The sequence below is a fragment of the Lethenteron reissneri genome, chromosome 3 (assembly GCF_015708825.2).
Source record: "Lethenteron reissneri isolate LAM-NWPU_2019-01 chromosome 3, ASM1570882v1, whole genome shotgun sequence".
Taxonomy (NCBI): Eukaryota; Metazoa; Chordata; class Hyperoartia; order Petromyzontiformes; family Petromyzontidae; genus Lethenteron; species Lethenteron reissneri.
In genome coordinates, this window is record NC_083781.1 from 5,481,323 (window position 1) to 5,493,563 (window position 12,241).

General features: G+C 46.1%; 1 protein-coding gene across 5 annotated transcripts in view; it reads left to right on the top strand.

The window, feature by feature from the left end:
- Nucleotides 1-12,241, top strand: part of LOC133345394 (F-box and WD repeat domain containing protein 10B-like) — a 30,105-nt gene extending 17,864 nt beyond the window's left edge. For 4 of the 5 annotated variants that reach the window (XM_061556119.1, XM_061556124.1, XM_061556107.1 and 1 more), the window contains exons 10-15: nt 303-424; nt 1,157-1,305; nt 2,415-2,557; nt 4,793-4,951; nt 7,063-7,319; nt 9,856-12,240. In XM_061556119.1, the coding sequence (XP_061412103.1) occupies nt 303-424; nt 1,157-1,305; nt 2,415-2,557; nt 4,793-4,951; nt 7,063-7,319; nt 9,856-10,805 (1,780 nt within the window). In that variant the 3' untranslated portion in view covers nt 10,806-12,240. Of the gene's footprint in view, nt 1-302; nt 425-1,156; nt 1,306-2,414; nt 2,558-4,792; nt 4,952-7,062; nt 7,320-9,855 lie in introns of all 5 variants that reach the window. The other variant, XM_061556140.1, reaches the window with a different exon arrangement.

Below are 12,241 nucleotides of genomic sequence, written 5' to 3' on the forward strand. Positions count from 1 at the left end.
CAGACAAGCGGGAAGACAACACGTGATGAGCCGGCGCCAGCAAATGCCCTCGAAATTATGGTGTTATCGGCCAATTAATGAGTATTTGCAGGTCAGAGGAAACTAGAGCACCCAGACAAAAACCACGTGTGCGAGGGGGAAACACTCTATCCCATACAGACGAAAGGAAGTTTCAAGACATGTGATCCACCAACACTCGCCTCAACAATGCTGGATTACAGGCATGCACCACCACCACCCCGGTAAAAAACACAAGATTTGTTTAAGTGATGTTTTTTTAACTTTATTGGGTGGTGCTGTAGGTCGTGGAACATGCACAGCGGTGCCTGCCTGCGGATTTTCCGTGGACACCAGGGCACAGTCACCTGCTTGGCCCTGCACGGAGACTGCTTAGTGTCTGGAGCCAAGGACGCGCATGTCAAAGGTGCTGCTCACATTGTGTGTATGCGCGGATACGCGGCAATGAGCGCCACTTGCTCCGAACGATCATCGAAGCGTACTGGGTCACGGGTCATTGGTGCTGACGTTTAGTGCAATCCACGGACTTGCGCCTGCTTATCTCAACTGCTATGTATCGAAACTCACGAGTCCACGTCGAAGTCTGATAGCCAAAGGATAGCCTCGGGGGGAAGCTTAAAGGATGTCCGCAATGTCCTACGCTCACATAATAATTTCTCAGTACAACCCATCTCTGTCACTACTATCATTGCCAGTTTAACACGTAGGCTTTCGCGACCAATATTATCCATAATAGAGGTTTTTGGGTTAGATCGCGTAAATATAAATGCGTCGTTAAACCCGCCACCTCCCGACACAGCCAATTAGTAAGGTTTGTCACGTAAACAGAACGTGCCAATTCGTTAATAGTTCATCATACCGTTGTGTTGGAGAGTAAACCCACAACATTTACCAGTGGAATAAATGTTGTGGGTTTACTCTGCAACACACCGATGTGCTGAACTATCAACGAATTCACCGGCACCTACTGGACATCTGTGAAAAAGAGCTCCATAGCTCATCGGATTTCTCCAGGATAAAAAAAAGATTCCGATTCTGATGCTACGCGATTTCGCTTTGTGCGCTTTTTTTTGGGAACGCTGCATCGACCGCGTAAAGTGATGGTAGGCCTGTGGTGTTTGTTTCCATGTTCTGGCAGTTTGGGACGTTCACACGGGGCGCTGCTTGCACACGCTCAAGCACCGGCGGTGCATCCGTGCGGTCGGGGCGAACACCGGGCACGTGGCCAGCGGCTGCGAGGGAGGCCTAGTCAAGGTGTGGCACCTGGAATCCGGCAGCCTCATCAAGGTGATCCCCACTCGCTCTCAAATCGTTCATTTGTCATGCTTATCTCGCGGCACTGTAGTAAGTACTCTTCTCATTCTGTGCTCTGGACTCTCGACAGTTTGTATGCCAACAAAGTCAGCATGTGACGGTGAAGTGTTTCTGATTGAGATTCGCAATTTAATTCAAGAATCAATATGACTAGCGGCTCTGTACGCGTGGCACACCACGTTAATGGGAGTAGAGTCACCGATATAATCTATAGAAAGAGAAAAGGAATGGGAGAGAGAGGGAAGAGATGAGAGAAAGAATAGGAGATGGGAGGAAAGGGATGGAAAAATAAAGAAGTGAAAACAAAGGTAGAGATGAGATAGGGAGGAAGAGGCTAAATAAGGGCCTCGACTAATGCACGAAGCATCGTCTGTTTTCACAGGAGGCGGGGAGAGTGTGAGGAATTCAGAGTGGAGGTGTCCACATAAAAGTCACGTGATTCACAGGAGGCTTGAGCGGATTTAGACATGTAGATGGTGGTGATGGTGGTGATAACAGTAATGGCAATGGTGGTAGTAATGGTGGTAGCCAGAGTAGCAGTTATCGTGCTACGCTAAGAACCTGGTGACCCGAGTTCGATTCCCACTCACGGCCAACACATGACGATTTTCTAAACTGGTCCTGGGCCTTTTCTAGATCAACTCAGCCTCAAATGAGTACCTGGTGCGGTGTATAAACATTATCACTAGAAAAACGCGGCCGGGCATTTTGCTGGCTATACACCCCCTCGTGTGCCGTGCCGACCTTCATAGCTGCTCGCTAACAACACTTGCCCCAAAAGTCTGTGAAGGCTATATGGGGGGTCTTTGTCTTTGTAATAACGATAGTAGTACTGGTCATGGTAGTGGTGGTCATAGTGGTTATGTTGATCGTGGTGGTGCTGGTGGAGTGGAATATGGTGGTAATGTTGGTAATAGTGGGGGTAATGGTGGTAGTTGTGTTCGTAATGGTTATGTTGGTCATGGTGGTGGTGCTGGTGGATGGGGATATGGTGATAGTGTTGGTAATAGTGGAAGTGATGGTGGTAGTGATGGCCGTAGTGGTAATGTTGATCATGGTGGTGGTGCTGACCTCTCATCAAGGTTCTGGAGGGTCATCGTGGAGCCATCACAAGCCTTGCGCTGGACGCATGGCACCTCGTGACAGGAGGCGTGGATGGATTCGCCATGACCTGGAGCATGCTGGGAAGGCACAGTCTCTCCATGGCAGCTTTCAGGCATCCCCGGTGAGGCTCGTCTTTAGCCAGCATGTCCTGAGAATCACCACGATGGTGCCACGGTGGCAAGATGTTAACTACCTAGCCTGGTATACAGGAGGGTGCGGGTTTGATCCCGACCCTGACACCGGTTTTTCCCTCCACATTTAGAAGCATCCGTTAGAGTATTCGGCTGCTATAAGTTTCCACGTGATGAGCCACTTTGTTGAGCTATCGTTTGTGATAGCCAGGTCGCTACTGAAAAATAACTATATAGCTCAGTGGGCCTTACCTGGTGAAATAAAAATAGTTTAGTTCATAGTTTATCAACCAATACATTCATCTGTACATTCAAACCAGCAGGGACAGCGATACGAATATAACAGTAAGATGAACATACATTCTCAAAAGGCAATTTGTAAAAATGAGCCTTGTGATTTGTCTTAAAAATAGCAATGCTCGTCAACCTCTTGACATGCAAAGACAATGGTCATTACAGTCTAGGTGCAGCACAAATGGCTCATGATGGGAAAGGTATTCAGAATCCTGATGATGCTGAATGACAACTATTTGGAACAATCGCAGTAAGGTTGGGTATATATGCGTGAAATAGACACTCATAAAACATGATGCATTGTAGACTTGGAATGGTGCATTCGATGGTTAACTGTGAAGTCAATCATGACCTTTACCGTAATGCATTTGCATGAATGTGTCTTTTTATAACCACACAGTTGTCATCTTTGAAATATATGCTTCTTTATATACCACATTCATCAAAGGTTAAATTTGAATATTTTCATTTTTAAATGAGCACATTGCACCTTCCACATGTGTGGAAAACCTGTCCTAAAATGAACAGGTATAGTTCAGGGCACATTGTTTCATGTATTATTCATCAGCAACAGCAAAAGCAGCAGCAGTAACCATCAATATCATCATCATTACGATCATCAGCAGCAGCAAGTGTCATACGAATAATCATCATCAGTCTTTGCAGCATAAACACCGATTTCATCATCAGCATCACCATCAACAACAACTACAGCAGCAGTAATAGCACAATTCACAAAAATTCCAAAGCCCATTGAGCCGGCAAGTCTCTTTAAAAGGTGGAGATCCAATTAGATACGAGGACACGAGTTCACATGATTCTGCCGAGAATGAGAAAGGGTGTTAGAGAGAGATGGAGAAACATTTCACGTCATTGTTTTCGAGTACCCATTGATAAGGATTAACAACCGCATCGGAGGGACTGTGTGGACGTGTGTACAAAATTCTCTGGCACGGTGTCGTGACGGGTACTGCAAGATCCGACCGTGTCCGTCCAGTGTTCGCCGAGCTGCATTGGCTTCTGCTTTCCGAATGAATACATTATAAGGTCGCACTCATTACACACCAAGTGCTTGCCACAAATAAACCACAATACCTTGCTGATCTCACCATTGGAACCTCATTTGCCAGTAAAAAATATGATAATTGGTTTTTTTACCCATCCATCTGGCAACAAAACTGACACCTTTTTTACAAGGAGTCATGTTTGCATAGACCACAATACCTACAGTCATAATGCAAACAAAAAACATAACTCTGATAATGTGCACTGTCCTTGAAGTTGATTGGTCCACACCCGAGACAGCTTTCCTTAGAGCCTAGTCTCACATGGGTTGGACCAGATGACGCCAAAAGGCGCACAACATGGCGTCATCTGGTCCAACCCATGTGAGACTAGGCTCTAAGGAAAGCTGTCTCGGGTGTGGACCAATCAACTTTAAGGACAGTGCACATTATCAGAGTTATGTTTTTTGTTTGCATTATGACTGTAGGTATTGTGGTCTATGCAAACATGACTCCTTGTAAAAAAGGTGTCAGTTTTGTTGCCAGATGGAAGGGTAAAAAACCAATTACTTGCTGATCTCGTCAAAGAACATAAGCAATCAAGCAAACTACGGTCATCCTCGCAGCGGCTTTTGGCTGGCCATCGAACAAAGACGATCACCGCATCGCACGCTTCCAGGGTCAGTTCTGTGGGCATCTTGAACGCTCTCCCTTCTGATATTAAGTAGCCACTGGAGCTATGAACTGATTTAAAGCTAACTTCTTTCGAACAGTTTTTTGTGTTTAGTTTGTTGTACTTCACCAGCACCTCCGATTAGCACGGTTGGCTATGTACGGTGTGAAAGAAGGTCAACATACACACACACTGAAATGTAGCGTGACCGCAAGCATTAACCTAAGCGAGCGTGGGTCTGCGTGCGAGTGCAGGGAGGTGCTGTGCGTGGCCCTGCTGTACCTGCGAGTCGTGACCGGCTGTGCCGACGGAAAGATCCGCGTGTTCAACCTGCTGTCTGGCGACTGCCTCCGTGTCATGCGGGGAAACAGCCACTCCGAGCCGATCACTTACCTGGCCACAAGCGACAGCAGGTGTCTAAACTGAACTTAAGAAAAAATATTTTTTATTTTACCAGGTAAGGCCCCACTTCGCTATATAGCTCTTTTTCAAAAGCGACCTGGCCACAAATGATAGCCCAACGACGTGGCTGATCATGTGGACATTTAAAGCAGCCAAATAGCCTAAACGCACGTTTCTAAACGTGGAGCACAAAACCAGAGGGTCCGGAGAAAAATCCACACAACCACGGGGAAAGAGACACCGCAAACTCCAAATATACAGCAGGCGTCAGGGTTGGGATCGAACCCATCGACCTCCTGCATACCAGGCGAGGCAGTTAACATTTCGCCACCGTGGCGCCCCTGTCCCGTGACATCACACTCCAAGGTGGCAGGGTGGTGGCGCAAGGGGGAGCACAGCAAGAAGTTGCCGGGTTGGATTCCCCGCCTCGGTCACCTTTCTGTGTGGATTATCTACGTTATCCCGCTTGTTCTGCCTGGGTACCCTCCGGGTTCTTCAGATTTCTCCCATAGCCATAAAAAAAACATTCAAGGTAACTAGTATTGGCCCAATTCTGGCAACAAAAAACACACACACCTGCAGATGTTTCAATTGGGATTGCACACATTAGCATGGCCCCCCTTACTACGAAAACTTAGTAGCACACTCCTGAAAAGAAGTATTGAGACTCAGCAAGGCTTTCCTGGGTAAACAAGCGTGATGATGATAATAATGACATCGATGCTCTATGCGAACACAACATTCACCTGGCACCTCTTACATGCGAGGCAGACCGTGAATATCACTGCAAAGTAATGAATGCACATTACTCAGCACTCATTTATATATTGAATGCATATATCGATAAAACGTCAATACTTTGGAAGTATTTTAAACAGTATAAATGATTCTGAATCACGTATGCTCTCAGAAAAAAACACATTTGTGTGACACTAAATTATGAGCTACATTTAATTTATATGCAATAATAACAGTTACCTAGTTATATGCAGATATGATCATGTGTACAGCCCTAGGACCGCACCACGCCATGTGGGTCGTGGGCATTATCTCACCATTCTTCACCACGCCGGTGAGTGCGAAGTGGTAAAGGCATGGGAGCATAGAAAGTACAGGACAACTATGGATTGTGCTGCACTGCCTTCTGCTGCGCACAGCATAACCCCGTAGCAGCATATACCAACCTGTTGTGTATGTTGGTCCCTCACCTGAGCACTGTCCAGTCTCAGCCCCTCTTAGTTTCCAAAATATGATGTGATCGGGCCTGATTCTGTAGACTTGTTTGTGAAGTGGAGATACGGATATGTTTGTATGTATGTTAAACTTCGATTTAAAGCTTTCGTGACTGCAGGGATTCATCTTCTTGGTTCTTTTGGTAAAGTCACATAGAAGGGAAGTAATAAAATAATAAAAATAAAACATAATAAAATAATTCTCACGACGTTTCGGCCACAACGCAAGCAGCCGTCCTCAGGTGAAGAATGAAACACCACCAAGCTTGGAGCGTATATTTAAGCTGCATAGTGCACGGGCATAATATTAATTTGAAACCCCCCCGCCCACCTCCTACGCATTTTCCATATGCTAAATTCCTCTTGATATGCAAATTATTTTGTCAAGGCGCTCTTCTTCCCAACCTCCCCCCCTCCAACCCAGCTTAAATATACGCTCCAAGCTTGGTGGTGTTTCATTCTTCACCTGAGGACGGCTGCTTGCGTTGTGGCCGAAACGTCGTGAGAATTATTTTATTATGTTTTATTTTTATTATTTTATGTTAAACTTATTTCGCACTATACTCTTAGGGTTTTTCGGTAAAGTCACGTAGGTAAAAATTTAATTAAAATTAATAAAAGTAAATAAAAAATAACAGATTTTTTATTTTTATTTTACTTTTATTAATTTTAATTTTATTTTTTACCTACGTGACTTTACCAAAAAAACCTAAGAGTATGAATCCTTGCAGTCACGAAAGCTTCAAATCTAGAATTATTTTTCACTGTCCATACGATACACCTCTACTACATAAACACATCACAGATATACAAATACCGCAGTGAATATACCAAACAGCGGCGTGCCCTGACTGGGAAGTGGCCCTCCCGTTGCCCGGCGCGTCTGTCAGGCTGCTGATCAACACGCCGACGAGCGTGCTGGTGTTTCAGTTTGAAGACGTGCGGTGGGATTACGATGCGGCGAGCGAGTGCGTGGATAAGACGACGGTCGAAGAGGAGGAAGAGGGAGAGGAGGAGAAGCCCGGCAATGAGCCGGCAGCGCCAGCGCCACGGCGATTGCCCACACGAGCCCGGCGCGTCCGGAAACCTCGCTCGGCGTTACTGGGCAAGACCGGGGCAGCCGGGACACATCTGCTTCTACTGACAGGTGCGCCACCGATCGCAGTGTAAATGGATGAAGTTACCTCAGCGTCAGTTTAAAGCCCGTAGGCTTTCCTCATCCGAGCCACTCATAATCTCTTGAGTGTTAGGCCGCACGTTGAGCGTTGTATTTGCCCTACTGAGCTTTCGCCACCACGAGATACCGCGGGGAGTCTTCACGATTTGACACATTGCTGAAGCGTCGCTTCTGTTCGTTACGTGAAACCGGAGTCACGACGGAGCCACTGTCAAAGTGTCTGCCATGTTCGGTCGAGCACTGGAGGGCACTCGTCTTTGTCGGTGGCCCTAAACTTGTGCTGTGGTGGAAATCATACATGTTTATAGCACGGAACCTGACTAACCACAGGGCAACCACTGTTGATGCATTACATAGTGGTACTTATTTTATCGTGTCCTGGAAGGATAATGGAATGAGTCAAGCTCTCACTTGGATTTGAAGTTCTCCTTGTGAGTCATGTGTCGTGCAGCCACTGCCACCTGTTGAGTTCAGCCGTAATGGTGGACCAGCCACTGTATTACAAATAACAAAAACATCCACATTGTCTCGATGATTAGACAGATGGCTGCTCGTAGCCCTGAGCCAGTGATGTGAATTCCGCATTCCTATGGTAGGGACCAGTATGTCTAAAGGTTAACTCACTGTTAAAATTCCAACTTCGCGCAAAGTAAAACGTACGTATTATGCACCAAGTGCCTATGATAACGACAATTTTTTTTACCCAGGGTGCACCAGATCTCGTCAGATCTCGGATGGTGAGCAGGGTTGAGCCCGAATAGTGCTTGTATGGGTTGCCACCATGCACAACAGGTTGTTATAGGGCTTTCGGGGCTGTGTGGTGGTCAGCAATGGGCAGTGCAGGAAAATGCACTTGTACTTTGTGTCACGTCCACGTCTGTGCTCCACACCTCTGCTGTTTGTGTTTAATTTGTTGTCCCCCCCCCCTCGTCGTCACCGCCACCCCCGCACCTCCGATTAGCATTGGTTGGCAACGTACAGTGCGAAAGAAGTTCAACATATGTACATATATACTTCCACCAACCGGCACTGGCCCGTGTGGTGAAGCATATTGAAATAACCCCTCCATGACCCGCACGGCTTGGGGATGTCCCCATCCAGGAGTAGACTGACAAAGCGGGTCTGTGTACATGTACACGTGTACTAAGCAGTACTCGTTATATCGTCTGTAGAGTGAAGGTTTTGCTTAACCCCCCTAGCTGGGACTTGAACGCAGGAACGTTCCAGTATATCACAGATAACAGCCATAATAGAGGTTTTTGGGTTAGATCGCGTAACTGTGAATTTTTCGCTAAACCCGACACCACCCGACACAGCCAATTAACACAGTGACGACATCACATGCATCCCTCTGTTTAAGACCGAAACAGGAGGATGTATTCACAACTCTAGCTGTCGCCTGATGAGGCTGGTGGTAAATGCTGGCGAAACGTCATACTTGAATTATAAATGTTGTGGGTTTAGTTTAGCATGAATGCTTTCACGACCAATATCATTCATAATATAGGTTTTTCTGGGTTAGATCGCGTAAATATAAATGTGTCGTTAAACCCGCCAATTGGTAAGTTTTTTTTCACGTAAACAGAACATGCCAATTCGTTGCTAGTACAGTTGGAGAGCAAATCCACAACATTTACAATCTGAGTATGACGTTTCGCCAGTAATTACAACCGGCGCTATAAGGCGGCAGCCAGATTCGTGGTGAAATCCTCCTCCCGTTTGGTTCCTTAAATAGAGGGGTAGATGTGATGACGTCACTTGTGAGCCATTCTTGTACGAAGTGGGGGGGAGGATTAAGGAATGCGTATAAATTACAATGGGTATCCACTACCGGTTGGCTTATTCATTATTATACATTCATATTTACGCAATCAAACCCTAAAAAACCTGTATTATGGATGATATTGGTCGCGCCAGCCTACGTGTTAAAGAATAACAGCAATATGCAAAGCTACCATTAATGCAGAAAAAGTTCTCGTCCATGGCTGAGCCTTCAAGTATGCAACAAGGAGTGTTGGCCAGTGAGTCAGGGCCACCCATGTTGAGAATCCCTCCCCATAGCGCATTGGAAGTGAATCTTTTGACATCAAAGGTCGAGGTGTGTGTACATAAACAGTGTAGACATTATTAGTAACAACATTATAAATTGGTTGATAAAAGTTTGTAGAATTAGTCATGCAATATGTTGCAACAGCTAAATGCTTATTTTGTGGCCTTATTTGTATGAATCACTGTATGAATCTCTGTCAGATGTTATGATTATTGTTAAACTAGAGTGTGTAGCGTTTTAATTGTGACATTTATATGAATAATTTGTATTTGTACATATATTAATAATCATATACGTTTGAAAATAATTATATTAAATACTAAAAAAATATTCATGTCAGATTAAAATATAACATGTTTTCATTTCAAAGATATTAAGATAATGGAACACTGTTTAACTCAAGAGAAGCATGTGACTTTCTTATTGATGCACTGTTTATTTATTTTGTTATTCTAGAGAGAGGACACACAGCATCACTACCTCTGTCACAAGATGTCCTGCGCAGCTTTGATCTCCACTGGCAAAAGAGGCCAATGACTGCAGATCAAATATATCTCAAGATCTCTGCAATGCGGCAGAAGCAGAGCTCAGAGCAGCTTGGCATCAACACCGAAAAAAATCACCAGCCAGGGATGCTGAACACAAAAGGGCTTAAACTGGATCCAATCAAATCGACGGCGGTCCAACCATCGCCTTTGAAATCTCCCCAAGTAGAGCTTTCACATTCCACGAGTTCGGAAGCGATTGTTCTGCCGAAAGCAGAACGCCCTAAGTCACCGTGTCCAAACGGCGTCAGGCAGAGCCAGGATTCCACAGCGCACGAACGCGGCAAGGCGGCACGAAGCAGCGTCGGCTCGCCCGAGCCGTCGGTTCTGAACGTCGCGCTGGGGAAGCTGACGTTCTTGAAAACCGTGGCGACCCCTTTGGAGGTGCTCGACTCGAAGCCGAAGCGAGAGCCGAGCGGCAGAGTGGCGAGCTCCTCCATCCCCCGGCCCCAGCTCGCACGGGCCCTCACCAGCCTCGGCTTTTGCGAGACACCGGGCAGCGCGCGGTGCGCGGCACGGGCCCGGCCTCGCTCGGTAACCTCGGCCTCCCCGAAGCTGTACCGAGTCGGCAGGTTCACCACGTCGGCCGAGCGGCCTATTGGCGACACGAGGATGCTCTTCCATCCCGGGCACCCGGGCGCTAGCGCGGCCCTGAGCCGGCTGGGGTCTGCCGACAAAGGAACCCACCGCCCCCAGGCCTCGTCGAGTCGCTTAGTCGAATTGAGGTCTTGCACCGGGCGGTCCCAGGGGCAGCAGCTTAACAGGGAGGCTCAGAGCCAGGCTGCAGCAGGCGTAGCTCCTCCGTCCAGGCAACGCGTGGTGGACAGGCAGGATTTGAGCAGGTGCCGCTCTAGCAAGTGACGGGTCATAACGCGCCTTTGTGATTTAGGAAGTTGTGGAGAAATAAGCGATGGATGCATGCACACTCTACTGTGACGGGACTGCATCGCAACGAGCCCCAGTCATAAGTACGTCAAGCTATGAATGTGCACCTTTAGGTGTAGTATTGGCTGGCACTGTATCAAGAGGCAGTGGCAATAACCCTGGTATGGTTGTGACTGAACAGTTGTATCACAGTCACTCAACTCTCTCATGCTCTCCCTCCCTTGTGCTTAAATTGACTTTCTCGCTCTCATTTTATCCGCTTTGGCTCTTGTCAAATGCCACAATACTAATGGCCTAGTGGGCTCAGAGGTCAGGACACTGAGCTGGCACTACCGAGGTCCTGGGTTCAAATCCAAACGACATATTTGGTTTTACATTTAATTTGACGACATTCTAGCTCTGATAATTAAACATAATAGTTTGTTTGTCACACAACAAAGTGGGTGCTAAGGTGTTGCCCTCGACTTTGTGGATCAGAGGTCACTCGAAGGGATTTCAAGAAGTAGTTCTGTTGTGACGTCCCCTTCCGTGGGCTGTTCTCGAACACAAACAGGTTTGCAGCAGAAAATGTCATCTGCACACGCAAAGGATGCTGGGATTCGTGTTGTGTTTTCGGTTGGAAAACAACTTTTTTTGCATTTATAGTTTAGTGCTCGTGATGGTTCTGTTTTACACTCGTTGCTGTTTTGTCAGCTCATTCCCATCTCTGGATTGATATACAGTCTCTTTGTTAGCGTGCAGTTTACAACGTTAGTTTAATGGCACTTTTCGAAAAAAGAGTTTCGTGCATTGTAGCAACAATCCTGATAAGTGTAATATTCGGATATAATACCATCTTTCTCAGTCCCAGTAATTATAAGACGAAATTGCATTGACATAAAAACAAAGACGCTGGTGATTTGAAGCGTTCATGACTGTAGGAATCCATACTCTTTGGTTCTTTCGGTAAAGTCATGGAGGTAGAAAATAAAATAAAATAAATCACGACGTTTCTGGCAACAGACCATGCTTTCCTGCCTCAGCAGCAGACCATGCTTTCCAACCTTATGATGGACGCTTGTGTTGCGTCCGAAACGTCGTGATTTATTTGATTTGATACCTACGTGACTTTGCCGAAAGAACCAAAAAGTAAAAACACTGGTCTACAATAAGGTGTTCATGTCACTTGTCAGCTGATGTAAAACAATCTCCGCTATGTGTGGCATTGTATTATCAGTGCTTAGAAAAACCAAGCACTTCATGATTTTTTTTGTTTAAAGCCATGTGATGCTTTTGGAATCTCATTGTAATGTAATAAATTATACTTTCATGCGTGAAAATCTCTGGCTGCATTTATTCACGCAATCCAAACGAAATAAGCAACCTCAACATATGCTAGCTTGATTTGAAGCTTTCGTGACTGCAGGAATTCA